The following is a 20,016-nucleotide window of genomic DNA, read 5'->3' on the forward strand; positions in this document are numbered from 1 at the left end:
GGCCATCCCGACGTTCCCCACTGAAACGATTCGAGGAGCCTCGGCTTCGGCTGCGGTCGTGCGTGTGCGTGCGTGGGAGAGGGTGATGGTAATGATACCGAAGGGGAGGGGGGGAATTTGGAGAATCTTTCTTTTCTTCTTCTCTCTTTTAACTCTCCTTCTTCTTTCCTGATTTCCTTTCCCCCTCCTTCTCCAATTCTCGTATTACTTTCAACCTCGGGTGTTTTTATTCTTACTTTTACTCTTATTCTTGCCCACCCTTCCTTCTTCCCTTCAACCTCGCCCATCTGTCCGGTTCAGGCTCCGTTCAGTGTGACGTAGCCTGTCTGCTTACACAGCGCTTCTTCCTCCTGCCACACCACACCAAATAAGGATTAAAGAAACACAGTCTAAACATTGAAGAGAAGACGACGATACGAAAAGACAAAAAAAGAAGACAAGAAGGAAAGGGAAAGGGGGGGAAAAAAAACCTCCCAAGACTAATTAATACGAAAAAGAAAACCCCCGCTTGATCCGTCAATCCGGGGAAATCTGTATTCTGGGGTAGAAAAACACGTCTGTCCCCAACCCCAACCCCAACCCCCACGCGGCCTATTTTCCCCATCTCTCTTTTCTTGGCGAGGTTCCATCATCCTCCGTCCGGCCGAGCCCAGTCTCCTTTGTCCTTCCAACTCATCGATTCAGTTCAGCGCAAGAGACGTTCGCCCCCTCCTCCCTCTTCCCCTCTCCCTCCAACTCTGCACAACTGCTAATATACTAGACTGAAACGAGACAGACACTGAGAGCGAAGAAGAAGACAAAGGAAAGAAGGAAGAGAGAGAGAAAGATATATAAAAGAAAGAAAAAAGTAAAAAGAAAAGAAAGAGAGAGAGAATAGAAGAAGAAGAAGAAGGAACAAGACAGCCACAGCAATGCCGACATCAACCTCCTCAACGGCCACGACCGAAGCCGTGACGGAAAGCTTCCCGGTACCCCCGTCAAAGGAAGACGCAAAGAAGGCGCTGGCATCACAGCTGCGCGCCCTGGCGGCGGGAGGGTTCGGCGGCGTGTGCGCCGTCGTTGTCGGGCATCCGTTCGACCTCGTCAAGGTCCGTCTCCAGACGGCCGAGAGGGGCCTGTACTCTTCCGCCGTGGACGTGGTCAGGAAGAGCGTCGCGCGTGACGGTCTCCGACGCGGCCTCTACGCCGGCGTGAGTGCTCCCTTGATGGGTGTCACGCCAATGTGTCTGTCCCTCCCCTCCCCTCTTCTCTCTCTCTCTCCTGTCACTCTGCAAAGCTGACCACGGGAGATTCCTTCATCATCACCGTCCGAAATAAAGTCGCCGTCTCATTCTGGGGTTACGATTTAGGCAAGCAGATCGTCACCGGCTCGTCAAAGGTCGGACCCGAGGGACTCTCCATAGCCCAGACATCGGCGGCCGGCTTCATCTCCGCCATCCCCATGACGGCCATCACCGCCCCCTTCGAGCGCATCAAGGTCATCCTCCAGGTCCAGGACCAGAAGAAGCTCGCGCCCGGCGACAAGCCCAAGTACACCGGCGCTCTCGACGTGGCCCGCCAGCTCTACCGCCAGGGCGGGCTGCGCAGCGTCTTCCGCGGCAGCGTCCCCACCCTCGCCCGCGACGGCCCCGGCTCGGCCGCCTACTTCGCCGCCTACGAGTACATCAAGCGCGAGATGAGCCCGCGCGACCCCGTCACCGGCAGGCCCACCGGAGAGCTCAGCCTCACCGCCATCACCTGCGCCGGAGCCGCCGCCGGCGTGGCCATGTGGGTCCCCGTCTTCCCCGTCGACACCGTCAAGTCCCGCCTGCAGACGGCAGAGGGCAACGTCTCCCTCTCCGCCGTCGTCAGGGAGCTCTACGCCAAGGGCGGCGTGCGCGCCTTCTTCCCCGGCTTCGGTCCCGCCCTCGCCCGGGCCGTCCCGGCCAATGCCGCCACCTTCTTGGGCGTCGAGCTGGCTCACTCTGCCATGAACAAGTCGTTTGGCAAGCTGGAGTGATCCTGGTCCTCAGCTGAATCGTCTCTGATTCTGTGTCACTCGTCCGAGCATGTGTCAGCCTGTCTCCCTTTGTATATATTCATGATTCGATTTGCTGTTACCGACTTGTTACTCGTCAATGCGCTACAGATTACAACTTGTCCTATAGAAAGATTACATCCTGTGACTGGAATTTTAGGAACGTTACAATTTTATGCTCGCACTTTTCTTCATACACGACGCATTCACACAAGGGACAAGGGGCGTATCCTGATTGATGACAAGAACATTCATTCTTTACTAATATCCTCAACCCAAAAAAAAACCTTAGAACAAAATAAATCAAAATAAAAATCAAAAGAGAAGGAGCATCCATCGATTAAAACGCTATATAGGAAAGGTGGATAAAACAAAACAGCACACATTCATTCTACCTTGTTCGCCATAAGTCCCGCGCTCATAGCCATGGAACGAGAGAGGAGGATATAAACAATTGAAAGAAGAAGAAAGAAAAAAGACGCTTTTCAGGGTGGGGTGGGGGATATCATATGAATCGAAATCGAAATACCGCCAAAGCGGAAGCACCGACTTGAATACGCAAACTGCCACCTCCTCCGTTCGAAAAACCATGAAAGTTGACGTGCACAACGTGGACCGACTCTCTTTACCCAAACGCCCACCCCATCATCACCTGGGGGTGTCGGTCACGGTCCACCTCCGCTTGATATGCCCCCCGTCATGAACCATGGGGTCTAGCTCCTCCAGTGACCTAGTAGGCTGACCCCATAGCCCTGCTTCCGTCTTGGGCACCGTCACCTCTTCGGGGACCCTGCCATTGTCCCAGTTCGTCTGCAGCTTGATTGGACCTGCCAATACTGGACCGGAAGTCGACTTCGTGAAAGAGTAGGGAGCCTCTGCTGCGTCGCCACGTGGCGTCTGCGACAGGGTCGGGCTCTTGAACCGCTTGTGATCGAAGTCGGGGAAGCTGTCGTCATCGTCGCCGCCATCGTTGTTGTCGATAGCGTCGTCCATGAACCGGAGCGATGAGGGGGCCGGCGACCAGAGGCCCGTTGCTGGAGAGGTCAGCGTGGGGGAGGGGCCTCCTGCCAGATATTCACTACTGGTGGCTGGGCTGGGACCTCCGCCAAATGTCAAGACAGATGGGCGAGACACCTTGCGTGGCAAGGGGGGGTCTCGTCGTGTAGGCGCTCCCGACGTGAAAGTGCTGGTTGTCGGCGAGCTGCGGTTGCCCGGTGAGTCCGAGTAGACAAAGGCACTGAGGCTGGGGCCCCCGAGGTTGAGTGGCGTCCCGGGGCTCCCTATGGTTGACGTGCGCGGCCGCGGAGCGTTGTTCCAGACGTTGTTGCTGAAAGAAGGCGATGACACGGGAGTCGAAGAGTTATTCCTAAGGTGTTCCGTGCTCGCAGAGAGGCGTATGTCGTACAACTCGTGCACTGGGACGAGAGCCGACCCCCCTTTACCCGGGTATCGCTTTTCCTCCCGGGCTTGAGCATCGCTGAGGAGTTGGGTGTAGTCTAGGTTGGGCTTGCGAACTGCCATGGTGATGGAGGCAATGCCCACGTCCATCAAAACGGGCTGGTGAGTAATGGCCCCGATGAGAGCGTTGCAACCAGCACCGTGGGACACGATAACAACAACCGTCTCAACAACCTCGCCCTCCTCGTCATTGTCCCGCCCCTGATTCCCCAGCTTCGCACGACTAGCGGGGCTGGTCACCATCTGCTCGGGCGAGTCAGTGGTAGCGTACCAGTTCAGCATCTTCGTAACACCACGGCGGAAGCGGTAGTGCATCGATGTCCACTCCTCGCCGAGGGTACCGCCATCTCCGCAGTGCAGGGGCCCGCGCATCGAGTCCCACTGGTAGTCGACAGATACACAGTGGTCTCGCGCGTGAGCCACGAAGCCCTCTGGGATCTTCCCGCCAGTTGAGACGGAAAACGTCGGCCGGGGAGGGAAATATCCCCTGTTCTTCTTGTCGTCCGTCTGGGCAGGATAGTCTGAGGGGGATGCGTCAAGGTCCACAGCAGATGAGGAATTCCAGAGCGAGCCCTTCCGCGCCTGCGTCTGCACCGCGGAAGACGAGGAATCTGTGTAGCTGCTGTAGTCCTCGCGCCTGAGGAGGTCGGCCTTGGCTGTACCGAGCATGAGAGAAGAGCTGGGAGGTGGCGTGATGTTCTCGAAGTAGTTGGGAGAGAGCCACTCGCCGAGGTACGAGTCCAGGCGGAGAATGGAGGAGCGGAAGCTGGTCTCAGGCCTCCCCGGGAGGCGAGGAGCAGGGACGATCAGGTCAGCGGGAGCGAAGGGGGAATCGGGGACCAATTGCGCCAGGCCAGCACTGATGCCGACCGAGGTCTGGACGCATCGCAAGAAGGGCGAGCTGTGTATGACGACACGGAAGCGCTTCTTTCTGAGCTCTGGGGGAGGAGTGGAGGGCGGTTTGGATGGCGCGGCACGGGGTGCCTCGTCGAGCTTGGCCTGCTCGAGATAGTTGCGGATCTGGGCACCGACCTGTCTGGCCTGGAGCCAGCCGCCGTAGGTCAGAGGAGGGTCATAGGGAGTGGGCGATGAGAGGTGCCACTGGTTGTCGGCAGCGTCGAGGCGGCTTCCATGTCTGCGAGGCGTGCAGAGTGTCAGCGGAAAGTAAGAGAGTGAGGAGGCAAACACCGAGGGGCCGTAGCGGGGTGTTTCTGTTCTCGGTGTTAGGGGAGCACAGATACGAACCTCACAACAAAGATGTGAGAGGGCAAGCCGGACATGATGGTCGCTGGCGGCCCTCTTCTATTCTTACTTCTTTTCGTTTTTCAGGCTTGGACGGTGCAGGGACCGTAGAATAGGAAGAGTTGATGATGAAGCTGTCGAGATCAAGAAGTTTGTTGTCGTCGCCGTCGTCGGTGGGGTCGACGGGTGGTGGGGGGAGATTTCTCGCGTTTTGGTGCAGGGGTCTCCTGAAAGTTGGCCGTTGCTTTGACGTGAGACAAGAGCGAGGAGAGAGGCGGGGACGAAAGCCGGGGGGGGGGGGGGGGGGATGGGGGAGGCCCTGGTAAAGCTGGATATGCAATAATAACAGCGGGAAACAGCGGTGGTAAAGAGTATATATATTTTTGGAAGATTGAGGGCTCAGATGAGATATGATTTTGCCTGGGAATTTAATATGCGGTTATTTAAAAACAGTCGCCGACAGAGGCAGAGGCAGTCAGGGGCGGAGACTGGCCAAGAAAAACGAAGAGGGGCGTATAGTCGCAGCTGACAGGATACTAGCCAGCTAATAACTGATACTAATGAGAATGGGCCGCAAAGGATGAAGGGTTTTTGTTGATGAGGGTGACGAATGATGAGTGATGACCGATGGGGAGAAGCCTGAAGTCGTACGAGTTGTAGTAGGGAAAAAGGAGGTATACTCTAGGCCTTTGTTGGTATTTGTATGAATGATGGCAATCGTAGACGTAGCATTCTGGCCCATCCATTCATTACTCGTGCTTCGGAAGGCGCATGACAGACGCGCCTTCCGCCCGTGTCAAGCACATGTCAGGCACGGCAGTCGCGAGTGACTGAGACCCGGGAAAAAAAAAAGTCACTGTTGTTGCCTGTCCCTCTTCCACCTGCTATCCATCTCGCCTATACACGCAGTTATGCATATGACATTACCCCCTATTAATAGGGATAGTATACTATGTACAATCATCTGCATTGCAAGACAGTCATCTTTCATCTTTCATCATGATCTCTGATGATGGAACAAACGAAACATATGGTCAACGCGCCTAGACCACAATTGCCAGGGCCCCCCCCCATAAGTAGCAACATTACGGCGACAGTGACGTGTATTGCTTGGGGCCCCTACTCCGTATTATTATTACATCGAAGCTTACTTTGTATCAGGTGCTGTATTGGTAGTATGAATCATACTAGCAGCAGTAGACGGTAATGGTATCAGCATTATAGGGATGCTACAAAAAGGAGGGGAAAAAAAGGAGGGGGAAAGGCTCTGAATCAATCCATGTGCCGGCCTTGCTTCCCTACACTCAAGTCTCCTTGCTCGGCTCGCCGTAAACCTCGGAAACAGCCCACACACTCGGTCTTGGCCAGAAATGGCAACATGACGGCAACACGGGGCCATTCCCTTCCAAGCCGCCGCCGATATACGGAGCTGGGCGTTTGGCTACACTGGCGGCTTCTGCTGGCGGCTTCTACCACCGCTGCGCCTCCCCGCACCGCACATGCCGGAATGAGGCCATCACCGATCCGATCCATACGATTTCGCCCCCCTCCCCCTCCCCCTCCCCCTCCCTCCCTCTCTCTTGTTCTTTCTTCGCGTATCCCAACAAACCACGAGACAGGATCATGTTGGCTGCCCCAAGACTGTATGATCGTACGGTATTTGAACTTGTACGGCTGGTAGTACAGATATACCAAAGTCCAACAATCACTGTACTCCGTACTTGTATCATACTAGCTAGTAGTAGTACTTGCCAACGCTCCATCTACGCTGACGCGCGGACCAATTCTTCTCGGCGGCAGCATCTAGCATTCGTCACGGACATGTAGTAGTATTACTGTAGTATACTGTAGTATTACTGTAGTATACTGTATTATTATTACCCCACAGTGACGCCGCCGCAGATCAGTGGCATATGCCGAATTACGCGGTCGCACGTAGCAATGCTTCCTATCATACATGTACGGGGTATTACGTCCCATACAAGTGAGTTGTTGGCTATGCATCTTTCTCGTTCATCTTCGTCCTCGGTTGAGGATCTCCTTCGCCACAGCACATGTAATCTGTGTAGCAGAAATAATACTGCAATCTAGTAGCTATGGTTAGTTGCATACGTTGTCTTGGCTGCCTCTTGGCTGCGCCTGTTTTTGACACTCAAGAGTCAAGACTCTCTCTCCCACACTCCGCTCCCCTTTTTAGGAAGACCCGTGCCCCCCCACATCATTTGTAAGCTTCGTGTCGGGAAAGGGACGTCACGTCCGACACTCAACTTCCGTATACTGACAGCCTCTCTCTCTTTTCCCTGACCGCGTCCCGACCGCGTCCCGCCCGCGGGCAGATCGAGCAACATCATCACCGTCTACATTTCCGACTGCCCCTGGTCCGTGCGACCTGTCTCCTTGGGTCTGAAACGAGACCGAACCCCCACCCCTTTTTAACGCCCTTTTTTCGCCGTCGCGGAGGAACAGCAGATCGCATAGCGAAAAGGAAAGAAGAAGAAGAAGAGACAAACGACCAGACACCCACGATGCTTACGAGCGTCCGCCGACCCATGGCCTCGCTGGCAATGCTGGCAGCCCTGGTGCTCGCCCTGGTCGCCGTACCCGTCGCAGCCGAACACACGAGCAACTGGGCTGTCCTCGTCGGGACGTCGCGCTTCTGGTTCAACTATCGCCACATGTCCAACGTGCTGGCCATGTACCGGACTGTCAAGCGACTGGGAATTCCCGACTCACAGATCATCCTCATGCTGCCCGACGATATGGCCTGTAACCCGCGCAACTCGTTCCCCGGCACCGTGTACAGCAACTCGGACCGCGCCGTCGACCTGTACGGCGACAACATCGAGGTCGACTACCGCGGATACGAGGTGACGGTCGAGAACTTTATCCGCCTCCTGACAGACCGTGTCGGTCCCGATATGCCGCGGAGCAAGAGGCTGCTCACCGACGACAGGAGCAATATCCTCATCTACATGACTGGCCACGGCGGCAACGAGTTTCTCAAGTTCCAGGATGCCGAAGAGATTGGCGCTTGGGATCTGGCTGATGCGTTCGAGCAGATGTGGGAGAAGAAGAGGTACGTCGCATACGCACCCGGATATATGGATATACAAGCCCGTATCGCATGCACCCTCTATCCACACATGGCGCCCATTACGTCTAACCCGAGCACTCTGCAGATACCACGAGATCCTCTTCATGATCGACACCTGCCAGGCCAACACAATGTTCAGCAGGCTCTATTCCCCCAACATCATCGCCACCGGGTCCTCGGAGCTCGACCAGTCGTCCTACTCACACCACGCCGACAACGACGTCGGCGTCGCCGTCATCGACCGCTTCACCTACTACAACCTCGAGTTCCTCGAGTCCCAGGTCCGCGACATCAACAGCCAAGAGACGATTGGCAACCTGTTCGACAGCTACGACATCGCCAAGATCCACTCCAACCCCGGCATGCGCTACGACCTGTTCCCCGGCGGCGCCGACACCGCCCGCTCCCGCCTTATCACCGACTTCTTTGGCAACATCCAAAATGTCGAGGTCGACCGCACCGGCGACGCTCAGTTCGATGAGGAGCTCCTCGAGCTTAGCAAGACCATCGCCGTCCTGCAGAAGCGCGCTGACGAGGAGGAGCAGGGCAAGCTGGACAAGGCTGCCGCTGCCGCTGCCGCCAAGGGTGGTAAGGGAAACACTACTGCCAGTGTTCCTGCTGGTGCTGTCCCGACCGCGTCATCTCCCAACAACAAGATGAAGGGTGCTACTTCCCTCACCGACGATAGCTGGTGGACCAGAAAGGCCATTGGTGCCACGGCTCTTGTCGGATGTGTCGCTCTCTGGGGTCTTGGATCATTGATGGAATAGATGGGCGACTGTACCCCTCTTTTTTGTTTCGTTTTCTATCACGACTTGAAGCATTGAATGAGCCACGAATTCTCTCTACTTCTTCTGATCCCCTGCCAGTACCTGTATATAATAGTAGATAAAGATTACCACCGGTTTGTCGTTCCTGGACACTTCTGTTTGGCGCCATGACGCAGAAAATCATCTTAGTCAGCAGTCGTACACCCAAATGGAGGAAGAACCATCATCGTCATAGCCACACTCACTCACTCGCTTTTTTCACATCATAACATCCTACTCTCAGACTCTGATATGCGCTCTCCAAGTCGTGAACCCCTCATCATACAGAAGCGGCTTGGTGAAGAAGTCATCATGTTAGCCTGAAGTTTTGGCCACGTCAATTGGCTATCATCCAGCCTTCTTCCTTTTCTTCTTCTTTCTCTTGCATCTCTTTTTTTCTTGGTTATCACCATCTCAAGATGCATCGCTCTCAGGTGAGATCAACAACCCACGCGATACGGAAATACTGTATCTACTCTGTGCATCTGTCTCCCACTCACTTTTTCAGACGAGACTTGGAGATTCATGATAAGATTTGCTAACACTCCTCCGCCCAACAGATCAGACCACTCAAGACTCTGTCCCTGCGCTCACGCCCTCTAACATGCCACTCCACATCGTGGTCATGCGACGGCGAGCTGGCCGTAGCAACAGACGACACCATACACATATTCTTCCCCGAATACCCAAGGCCGTCGCCACAGGGCGACGAGGAAGCCAGGGGTAACGCCAACACCGGACCCCCGTCTCAGGATGTCGTCGCTGCCAAAGCAGCTGCCGCGGCAGCCCAGCAGCAGCACCAATTCTCTCTGTCCATCCACGTAGCCGGCATCTTCTTACCCAACCCGTCCGTCAACGCGCGCCTCTGCGCTTCGGTAGGCGTAAAGCTACCGCCTCCCTCCTTCCCGGGGGAGGAAGGCAGCGACGCCGGCGGCACATCATACACGAGCACCATGCCCCCTCCCTCCGATGCGCGGCGTGTGACGGGCCGCGCATCTTCTGTATCTCAGGTCATACGGGTGGAATGGGCGCCCAACGGTCTTGGGGCTAACCTGAGACCCATCCTGCTGGCTATGACCACCAACGGCGAGCTGCTGGCCCTCGGGGCGCACGGCGACGACTCATCCTCCTTTCAGACAGCCACCCGCAGCACGGGGACTCGCCTTTGGAGAATCCTGTGGGGCCTCGGTGCGGGGATGCCCATACCTGCTGAGGACCACGATGGATCGTACAGGATCATGGATGAGCGTGTTACCTCCTTTTCATGGGCGCGGAGGGTGGCTCCCGGGATGGGCCTGCTCGCTTATGCTACTGATGAGGGGAACGTGGTGGTCATGGGGGTGCAGTACTTTGCTAGAGCAGGCGATGCTGCCTGGCAAGTCCGGGAATTAGCCAGGTTCGATGGCCTAGGACCCCATCGGCCCGCGGACTCCCTTGACCCGGACCACTTCTCAACGGCATCGGCCTTTTCCCTGCAATGGAGCCCCTGGGCCGTCTCGGACGGTTCAAGAACGGCCAGTCTCGCCTACGTGGCCGACAATTACGTCGGGTTCAGGAGAGTCCGCATCGAGGGTGAATGGTCGCAGGGCCAGGACCCGGATATAAACGTTGACGCGTCAGACAACACGGGAATCTGTCTATACCTCTCTACTGATGCCTTCGTGCAATGGGAAGACAAGGTGGGCAGCTCTTCCTATCTGGTCTTTGCTCCTCCATGCCGCTAACAACGTGTAGATATGGAACCGGGATGACGGCTCGAGAATCGCCCGCGGCGTCATCGGCACACCCTTTGCCATCGCGCCTTTCCAAGTAGACGTCCTTGGTCCCGGCCAACCGCCTATCGTGGACCATGCACCCTCACACTGCTCCACGGCATACCCCGATAGCAACACAGCCACAAACCCTATAGCAGGGGTCATAGTCCACAGACCTCCCCCGGGCACGACGTCACCAGGCCCCGTCCCGCTATACACGGCCGTCCGGGCATCCGCCACAGCCATGGACCAAGACTGGTTCGAGACCAACGCCGTGCCGGACGAGGGTGACACATCACCGCTGGCAGTGCCCTCGTGGGTAGGCCGGATCCGCCAGTCCGTGCAGCGCACGACAGGTCGCGTCGACGCCCTCGACCTCGTCCCAGGTGCCGACTCCGACTCGGAAGACACAGACGAGGAGATGGGCGAGGACGACGGTGAAAGGCACGGCCCCCCCGTACACCCCCACCGCTTCCGCATCTGGGGCATGTCCGCCTCCCCGGGCGGCGGATCCACCGTCGTGCTCGTGTCAAAGTACAGCACACAGCTGCCCGCGCGCCAGGCCTTCAGCAAGCTCCTATTCGGCACAGCCAGCAGTCTCGCGGGATCGGCGGCGCCTCCCCTCCAGGATGTCATCAACGACGACCCTAGCCTCTCTACAGAGGCGAAGATGTGGGAGTGGATGTACGGCGCGGGGGGTCACGTCCCCGGTGCGACGGTGATGTCGGACATCGCACCCGTTCTGGAGGAGCAAACCGGCTCGAATGTGCTGAGACAGATATTCGCCCCGTTGAAAGCCACGCTGTCGTGTGCGTTCTGCAAGGGCCAGCTGCATAATCTCGAGGGTGGCACCGAAGCTAGGTGCTCGAGAGGTCACGCGTTTGGTCAGTCATTCTCTCCCCCCCCCCTCGCCTTCCAACTTGGCTCGCCTTTATATACAGAGGTGAAGAAATGACGGCTAACGTCTGGGCGTTGCGTATAGCTACCTGCTCCTCGTCGGGCCTTCCCATCCTGGCACCAGGGGTATCGCGCGTGTGTGCCGTGTGCCAACGTCGTCGTCTGAAGGAGTCGGAACTGCAGAGATTGGCGGCGGAGCATATCGGGCCCGGTGTGACTATGCCGCCTCCTACTGCGCAGCTGTGTGGGGGTTGCGGGGCCAAGTTTTTGTGATGGTTCGATGACATTGCCGTTGCCAGGGACATGATGTTGTCGGGAGAGTACATACCTCATACTCATATTGGATAGATATGACAACCTCGTTCAGGACGTGTTTCGAGTCGAACAAGCATCACCATGCAACGTTCCACATGCATTCCTAGACATGTCTATTGATCATGCGTGAAGCATTCTTCTTTGCGGTGGTCCAGTACTATGGTGTTATGCTCTCCTTGCTTTTGATGTCCCAAATTGTGTACAAGTGATGAAAGTTGAAATCTGGGGGGAGTGTTGATGTGTTATTGCATATTATTATTACTGCATCATCAAACAGCCAGCCTTATTCTCCGCGTCTGTCGTCATTCCTCGACCCCCACCACACCAGTGACACCACACCACATGCCCCGCCAAAAAAATTATGATATTACTGTAATAATAATATAGTAACCAGAGGTAATACACATCCCAAACCGGCTACTACCCAGCACGAAACCGGCAATGCTATCAAAATAGGGAAAGAAAAAGGAAAAGAAAGAAAGGAGGGGGGGGAGGATATAAAGACCATGGAAACAGACGACGATAACTTCACCTTTCTGGTAGGACCGACGTCGCACCCGTTCCACGTGCCGCGGTCCCTCGTGGCTCGCCAGTCGCCCGTCCTGTCCGCCCTGGTCAACGGCCGCATGAAGGAGTCGATACAGGGTCGCGCGTCGTGGCCAGACATCCAAGTCGACACATTCACGCGATTCACGGCCTTCATGTACAATGGCGACTACCAGGAGGCGCAGCATGAGACTGTCCCTCTCCCGTCACCACCGCTCTCACCTGGCCATGACCGCGACCATGACCGCGACCACGACAATCGCAACGACACCACCACGGCCGCCAGACGATCGAGGACAGCAGCAGTGGCGGAATCACAGGTCGTGACCGCAGATTCGGATTTCGGCTCGGATTCCACGAGGGGTGACGACGACGACGACGACGACGACGACGATGATGATGATGATAATCTACGCTGGCCGTCGTCGGACGAGGAAGATGGAGGAGGGGATCAAGATGGCCGTGCACCGGGGGGGGCAGGACACCACCGCCACCCCCTGTCGCTTCTCGACGAGGCCGGCCCGTATACCTCCCTCCCCTTCGACCTGCAGAGTTACCTGGACGACGATGCCCGTCGGAGCGAGATGCTCGCCTACCAGGGCCCGCTCGCGGCAGCCACCTACGATCTGCCGGCGCTGGCACAGGCTGCCCGTCGGTTCCACGCCCACGGTCTGCGTCTTCAGCAGCAGCAGCAGCACGATGACGGGATGCCTGACCGCCTGCACCTCCCCGAGAGGACGGGCGGCCTCGTCGGCGGCAGCGGAGACACACTGTGGCTCCCCCGTCCCAACACCCGCCCCGAGGAATCCTACGCCCCCGTCCTCCTCAGCCACGCCGACGTGTACATCCTCGCGGACAGGTACGCCGTCGACCCGCTGCGCCGCCTATCCCTGCGCAGGCTGCACGACACCCTGCTCGTCATGACTGTTTACCCCGCCCGCGTCGGGGACCTGGTCGTCCTGACTGATGCCCTGTACGACAACACAGCCTCCGGGGACGAGGCGCGTGACCTCGTCGTCGACTTCTGGGCCTGCTTCGTCGAGCACCTTGTCGACGTTGATGACCTGGACCTTCTACTCAGACGACAGGCAGATTTCGCCGCTGATCTCCTCAAGGCTACTGTCCTGCGTGTCAGGTCGTGAGACACACAAGAGACAAAGAGACAATCCGACATCTCTCTTCACATCACGACTGAAATATATAAAACACATTAAATAGCGGACAGAATTACGCAGTTCACTTCGTCACATTTGTATGATATACGACATAACACCGCCCAACCTCATCCTTTTCTTAATGACAAATAAACAAAGGCGCCTAGCGTCTTGTGGTTGTGTATGAATAATGATGGACCTGGATATCCACATACATGACTTTGGCCTGCCAGGCGATCCAGGCTCAATTGGTAAAAACAAAACAGTAGAGGAAAATAGACAAAGAAGAGGAGTATGTTGTTGTCGCTCGCTGAGCTCGCCCAAAAAARWAAAAAAAAAAAAAAAAAAAAAGTGGAAACACCAAGATATAGACAAGAAATGTGAGTGAAAAAAAAGTGTATCATCTCTCTGTACCTTTCGCAGGTAATGAAGAAGACGGAAATGAGAGCCATTGCTGGCCAGAGCTCATATCGAGAGGAGCGGCTGAAATTATCATCCTCGAGTGTGGGTCCCGCCCATGGCCAAGCCAAGGCCGGGTTCCCGGTTTATTAGTACCTGGACCATGCCGCAGCCCCACCAATCTCTTTTTTTTGTAACGCCTGATTGTGCAGTCCCAAGTCGCAAAGTTCTAGCCGTGAACGAACTCCCTAGGTGAATACCAAAGATGTTTACATGGCCATACCCGGTGGGACATCCTGTTTGAAGCCCGGGTTCATGGGGCTAGGGCCGTGGGCCTTGCTGGGAGCGCGAGGGCGGCCTGCGGGGCTTATCGGCCTTCCTGTGGGAGACTGAGAGCGCATACCACCAGACGAGGAAGGGCTAGGCCTGCTTGAGGATCCAGATCGCTGTCCCTGAGGGTTGGCGGGAGGGGTTCCATGAGCAACACCCTGAGGCGGTCGAGGCTTCACGGGACGGGTGGACAGACATGTGCGCGGCACGACACCTTGGCGAGACCTATCAAGCCTGATGCAAAGTGCCCAGCCGTCGTCGTACTCGTGCAGCAGCCTGACCAGGTCGCCAGCCCTGAGCTCCATCTCATCGGACAAGCTGGGCTTGAAGTCGAGCTGAACGCGGTGGACGGCTGTATTGGCCGGGCCACCGGCGGCGGCGATGGCAGCAGCTCCCGCGCTGGGGGCTGCTGCAGCAGATCCCGCCGCGACAGAAGACACGCTGAAGACGGTACCAGAAGGGCTCGGGGGGCGTCGTGAGTCGGGAAGGGTGAGGTCCATGTCTGAAGGCGAGGCGCGGCCCATGGAGGTCTCGCGGCCGGGCTTAGTGCTCCTGTCCGGAGTCGGTGGCGAGCTGGCACGTTCAGCCTGGTTTGTGAAGGGGTTGACTTCGTGGCTGCTCGTCCTGGTTCCAGGCCTCTCCTGGGACGGCGAGTTACGCCCATAGGTGCCGGCAACGCCAGCCTTGTTTGCGCCACTGCCGGCAGGGAAGAAGTGACTGGAGGCCTGGAGGCTTAGGCGTGGGGCATTATCCCTTGTGGGCGGTGCGGGACCGAGGGGTGTCAACTTTTCCGAGTTTTCCTCCTCACGTTTCTTGGTGTGGCGGCGAGAGATGGCAAAGTAGATGACCAGACTGATGAGAAGGATACCACCAAGAATACCAAATACGATGCCAGCGGTAGCTCCTGCCCCGAGGCCACCGCTGTCCTGGCTATCGCCAGTCTGGCTGCTGGATGGCCTGGAACTAGATGTCGAGGTGGGAACCGACATGCTCGAGTCTCCGGCAATAGTTTGTTCGGACGTCACGGAAGCTTCTCCTGTGGCCTTTGCAATCTCGGTACCGAGGCTTGTCGTCTGGGTAGGCTTCTCGATAGCTGTGGGGATAGCACGAGGGGCGTTTCTCGTCACGGGTGCCTCCTCCACGTTGTGATCACGCCGAATGGCATGCTCGAATGATTCGGCAAGGGCTTCGCCGAGGCTACGCTCGCGATGCGCATGCCTGTGTGAGATCGGCATGATGAAGATAAGGACAGACAATCTGCCCAGATGGGGATATAAAGAACGAATAACAAACGAGTGATGACAGATGAGCCGATCAGATCGATAAATGCAAAAGGGCCAAGTGAATGAGAGAAAGCCGTAGAGAGTGAGCAAGTGAGCGAAGAAAGGATAAGCCGTCTACTTCAATCAACTACAGCCGCAGTTGCAAATGCGCAAGAGCCGAGAAAACGTGGTGGTGGTCAACGTGTCGGAGCTGGAATGTTGAAACGTCGAGCTGTTGCGGAAACAGCCGGGAGTCGGGAAGAGGATGCCCAACGTGTCACTCGGTTGAAGATATGGAGAAAAGCGAAGGAAGGCTGTCAAGCTTTGAGCAAGATGACAAGATGGAAGAAGAAAGAAGTCCCCGGCGCTATCTCTCAAGAGAGTCCGTGGTCGGAGTCGTGGTAGAGTGAGAAAGGAACGAATGGACACTGCCAACCGCAGGCCGGGCGAATAGAAAGAGAAAGGGACCCTCTGTTTCGTTTCCTTTTCTTCTTCTGTTCCGGATTTTTCGATACCGTCTCTGCGGCGAAAGTCGTAACGCACACGCACGCAAGAGGCCAGTCTAGCTGGGTGGTGAGGGAGGTAAAGGAAAGTGGCGCAAAGGCTTGCGAGGGAAAAGAGAAGGGATGGAGAGGGGGGGGGGGGATAGATGATAGAGAAGAAGAAGCAGCAGCAGGAGGAAGTGCAGCGTGTATGGGTAGGCACGAGCAGTATTACTATTACGAACCACCAGGCTGCACTAGGGAGGAGGAACGGCAGGAACTTGACAGGGATGTACGCTCACCCTTGCAGGTCCGTGGGATGTGCCTTTGGGATGGACAGGGCAGTGAGGTAAAGATTACAGAGAACGCGTGCTGTACGAGCAATAGTATCACGAATGTTATTACTACTCGTATGCACGAAGTAATTATGATCACAATGACAGTACCAGCAATAACTATGCGTATGGAGAAGTGTGAGGCATTACGGGGTATCTACAGATTACAGTGGATGTACGGAGGTATCACGAGGAGTATGAAGCGCCTGTACAGTGATTCCAGCGTACGAGAGACCTCGTACAGGCTATCAGGCACAGTAATAGCGAGAGCGCTTCATATGCATGTTCCCCCCTATTCTCACCCTGAGAGAGCAGGAAGGCCCCCCATCCGCCCCTTATGATTGTCCTCTTATTGATACAAGCGGAGTATCTGCGCCTGTTACTACTGGGGGGATGCGTCCTGTATGCATGCTGTACCCGCCGTGCCTGGCTTCCGTAGCCACTGAGTTCCTGACGCTAAGATAGAGATCAGCACGCCCCGATGCAGGCCGGACCAGGCCTGTCATTGGTTCAGATTGGCCATGAGGCATATCATTGGCCTTGGACTTCATCCCCCTCCCAGGGGAAATTGCTACCCTTGCTCGCACCTTCCGTCTGCCCCACACCATCACCACCGCCACCGTACTAGAACATTATGAATTTTATGAAGTGTTTCCCTACTCGTACAATCCCACAATCCCATTTCCCCATCCATCTTACATATACGGAGTATTATTATTCTCCCCCCCCCCTTATCACACGCGTCTTTTTTTCTTTTTCTTTTTATTCTTTCCTTTTTTTTTTCCCCTCTTGCATCATGCCCATGATCACAGTACGACGTGAATGATTCGCGGTTCCCATTAATCGTCATGCCACGATTAAATTGTCCTTGGCGCTCATCAGACCATGCTATCAGATGATTACGAGAACTGTCTCCTAGAGTAGCCCGTAATATTGCGCCATTCGTATCGTCGTCATCGTTCGGGCCCGTGCCTCTCTCTCTCCGAGTCTCCAAGAACGATGAGTACGGGTATCTATGAGCATGACTCTCCCCATGCATGTCCCCCTGTACGACTGACTGTATTATCTATTACCTGATAGTACGAGTGCGTTACTAACACCCATGGTCCGTGCAGCATGATGATATCACACGTTTCTACCGACGTGCTGGGCACCGGTCTCGAACTGTCAACTTGTCAAGCTGTCAACCTGCCTCCCCATTGTTTCCTGCCTTCTACGCCAGTTCTCGAACGCCACTACTCCGTTAGCTCTGCTCCTCGGTTAGCTCTGCTCCTCGGTTAGCTCTGCTCCTCGGTTAGCTCTGTTCCTTGGTGTCGTTCGGCCATGTTTTTCTCTCCTTGGGGCCTCCACTTGGCACTTTGGCACTTGCTGGTCGGGTGGCCCCATAATACGAGTTGCGAACCAGGATGACCGACCTGTGCCCGACCGGCCGTCTGGCAGCGCCCTCGGTGGCGCTAGGACAGAGACATGAAACATGGATCTACCTATGGGTACCCAGAGACACTTTTGACGCACACAAGTCTAGTACTACCAGCACGGACACTAGTACTACAACTGCTGCTATCCGTATCCATGCTACAGTAGCACAACTAGTATTGCTCGTAGTGTACGAGTACTCAACTCACCAACCCCGCTGTACCCGTTTGTTGCTCTCGACTCTTCCGGCCGCCCTTTCAGCACGCCGTACGTTTTACTCGTACGCCGCACCCCACGGGACGCACGGCGAAGCCAGCATCAAATACGAGATGAAATTATCACGGCTCAGGCATTCTGCGTGGCCCTTGATTGCTTTGTTCATACCCCAAGGGCATATCTAGAGGACGTCTCTTGAGGGTATCTCTTGGAGATGCATGTACTCGCACGAGCAGAGTGGTATCATCCAGCTGCGTCTTGCATATGAGGCCAGACATGTGCCGTGATGATCCTGACTCTCCCTGAATCTAGTCGCGTTCTAGCTCGGGCTGCCACGCGCGGGATAGAAGCTGCTATGCTGCGATGTACTGGCCGTATGTCAAGCAACGAAACAGCAAAGGACGTCAACCTGATCTCTCCCCTTCCTCCCCCCCAATACCTTCAACCGCTGCGATGCCCCCCGAAAGCGAAGCAGAAGAGGTCGAAGTGAATCCACACCTGTGCTCCTTCTCTTCAGAGAAGACTTGGACGAAACCAATATCATTGTGAGAGTGTAACAGTCACGGACAAGGCCACGGCGGAAGATTCCGACGATTACATGCTGCGGACAGACGCTGCTCCATGATATACAGAAGCACGGGCGGCATTCGTCCTCGGAAGTTCTCGTACCATCAGCTCAACGGCGTCCGGACACAGCCGATTCTTCCATCGTGGAAGCAGGCCCGATTATACGTTGCCGAAGAGCTACTTCCGTTCCTGATCAAGGCGTGAGTACCGTCTATCTACAACACTCGTGCTCCTCCCGATAGACTGGTACTGCCTTACCCTTACCTCTGGACCCAACGGCTATGTCTCATCGCCTTACAATGACTCGCGGAACCATGGTCCGGGTGATGGCCTATCGTGGCATGCATCTTTAGCGCAAAGGGAGTCCCGACGTTTTACTCAACACGCCTTGGACACGCCACGACCGGTCGACGGAACCGAGTCGGGTCGACTGGAGTTTACAGGAGCTGAATGGCGGAGCATGATGATGATGATGTATATGGAAGTATTGGATAGTACCAGGTAGAAGATGGCAGGATAAGCCTTGAACGAATATGCAGTATTTGGCATCTAGCTAAAAATAAAGAGATAGAAATAAAAATAAAGATGGAAATAAAAAGAGGAGCCATTTCGCACCGCACCCAGCAGGTAGCAAATGCCTATAATAGAATGGCCCATAAATCATCTCTAATTCTTGTCATTTTTTACGTGTATTTTCCCACGGGTACGAGTAGTACGGCATAATAATACGAGTCCTCGTGGTGATACTCGTGTGCTCATAAGCCTCATACATACAATGTGTACGTAGGACGACCCGGTCACGGCCTCATTCAGATATCCCGGTCCAGATATGTACCGCCGAGTTGAGCCGTTTGGCTGGTCACACGTCTATACAGGTGGGATACGACGGATCTAATCAGCACATGGCCATGATGGCGAATGCATGGCAATATGCACTGCTTACCAGCAGACAGAAGACGAATCCAACAGGATCGATCCAGGGTTGCACGTGATCTTGTATCGAATGAGACACACGTGACTCGACAGGAGATGACGATGATATTACAGTACGGACTGACACTATCACACGTGGCCGGCCTCCGTATAACTCCGTACATGCATGTACGAGTAATCTGTACGGATATTACTCTGTGCTCTGTACTCTGTAATCTGCAGTAACATTATTCTTAGCAGTCCAACAAAGTTGCCGTATCACACGACGTATTATAACACTACTATCATTACATCCACGATCCCTCCCCCCCCCCACTCCTTCAATCTTCTCTTCCCTGAGGTCCTCACCTGCGTCATACGCTATATTAAACCAACCAACGGGCGACGCCAATAGCCTCCAATGGCTTCTTCTCCATAGCCACACGCATGGGATAGGGTTGCATAATTCAACACTGGCCTTCACTAGAGGAGTCCTTCACTCCTCTTCTCCTTCTTCTTCCAGATCCGCCTTGCAGCACCTTGACAGAATATGCAGAGAGAAGCATGGCCGCAAATGGCCGCACGCATACATGTATGACGGTACTATTGTAACTCGTAAGCCAGGAAGGGTGGTCCCGAGGGGAGGGGGGGGGGTGTGTGGGGAGAAGGAAGAAGGAAGAAACAAGATCAAGCTTGTTTTGTTTTTGGCTTGTTTTTTCTTTTTTTTTAAAAGTGGAGCCTCTTCTTCTTTTTCTTTTTTTCTTTCTTTTCTCTTTTCCACTGTGGATGGATTCGGATTCCCCGAGTAGCC

At 55.4% G+C, this 20,016-nt stretch overlaps 6 protein-coding genes across 6 annotated transcripts; 4 read left to right on the forward strand and 2 right to left on the reverse strand.

Annotated features, from left to right (window-relative positions):
* Nucleotides 1–911: 911 nt before the first annotated feature.
* GMORB2_0569 (solute carrier family 25 (mitochondrial carnitine/acylcarnitine transporter), member 20/29) lies at nucleotides 912–1,999 on the forward strand (the record flags this gene model as incomplete). The annotated part of the gene is made up of 2 exons (XM_035462554.1): nucleotides 912–1,224; nucleotides 1,290–1,999. 2 exons carry the CDS (start codon nucleotides 912–914, stop codon nucleotides 1,997–1,999), a joined length of 1,023 nt encoding a protein of 340 aa, XP_035325484.1.
* A 666-nt stretch (nucleotides 2,000–2,665) lies between these two features.
* On the reverse strand, nucleotides 2,666–4,755 carry GMORB2_0570 (PGAM protein; the record flags this gene model as incomplete). The annotated part of the gene is made up of 2 exons (XM_035462555.1): nucleotides 2,666–4,610; nucleotides 4,721–4,755. 2 exons carry the CDS (start codon nucleotides 4,753–4,755, stop codon nucleotides 2,666–2,668), a joined length of 1,980 nt encoding a protein of 659 aa, XP_035325485.1.
* Nucleotides 4,756–7,242: 2,487 nt separating this feature from the next.
* On the forward strand, nucleotides 7,243–8,581 carry GMORB2_0571 (Glycosylphosphatidylinositol transamidase (GPIT), subunit GPI8; the record flags this gene model as incomplete). The annotated part of the gene is made up of 2 exons (XM_035462556.1): nucleotides 7,243–7,793; nucleotides 7,897–8,581. 2 exons carry the CDS (start codon nucleotides 7,243–7,245, stop codon nucleotides 8,579–8,581), a joined length of 1,236 nt encoding a protein of 411 aa, XP_035325486.1.
* A 458-nt stretch (nucleotides 8,582–9,039) lies between these two features.
* Nucleotides 9,040–11,544, forward strand: GMORB2_0572 (uncharacterized protein; the record flags this gene model as incomplete). The annotated part of the gene is made up of 4 exons (XM_035462557.1): nucleotides 9,040–9,054; nucleotides 9,181–10,299; nucleotides 10,355–11,258; nucleotides 11,357–11,544. The coding sequence occupies 4 exons, from the start codon at nucleotides 9,040–9,042 to the stop codon at nucleotides 11,542–11,544; spliced, it is 2,226 nt and encodes a 741-aa protein (XP_035325487.1).
* Nucleotides 11,545–12,092: 548 nt separating this feature from the next.
* On the forward strand, nucleotides 12,093–13,274 carry GMORB2_0573 (uncharacterized protein; the record flags this gene model as incomplete). Its single annotated transcript, XM_035462558.1, has 1 exon — nucleotides 12,093–13,274. The coding sequence occupies one exon, from the start codon at nucleotides 12,093–12,095 to the stop codon at nucleotides 13,272–13,274; it is 1,182 nt and encodes a 393-aa protein (XP_035325488.1).
* A 680-nt stretch (nucleotides 13,275–13,954) lies between these two features.
* GMORB2_0574 (SH3 domain) lies at nucleotides 13,955–15,250 on the reverse strand (the record flags this gene model as incomplete). The annotated part of the gene is made up of 1 exon (XM_035462559.1): nucleotides 13,955–15,250. The coding sequence occupies one exon, from the start codon at nucleotides 15,248–15,250 to the stop codon at nucleotides 13,955–13,957; it is 1,296 nt and encodes a 431-aa protein (XP_035325489.1).
* Nucleotides 15,251–20,016: the final 4,766 nt, after the last annotated feature.

The sequence above is a fragment of the Geosmithia morbida genome (assembly GCF_012550715.1).
Source record: "Geosmithia morbida isolate 1262 chromosome Unknown scaffold_0, whole genome shotgun sequence".
In the NCBI taxonomy this organism is placed as follows: Eukaryota; Fungi; Ascomycota; class Sordariomycetes; order Hypocreales; family Bionectriaceae; genus Geosmithia; species Geosmithia morbida.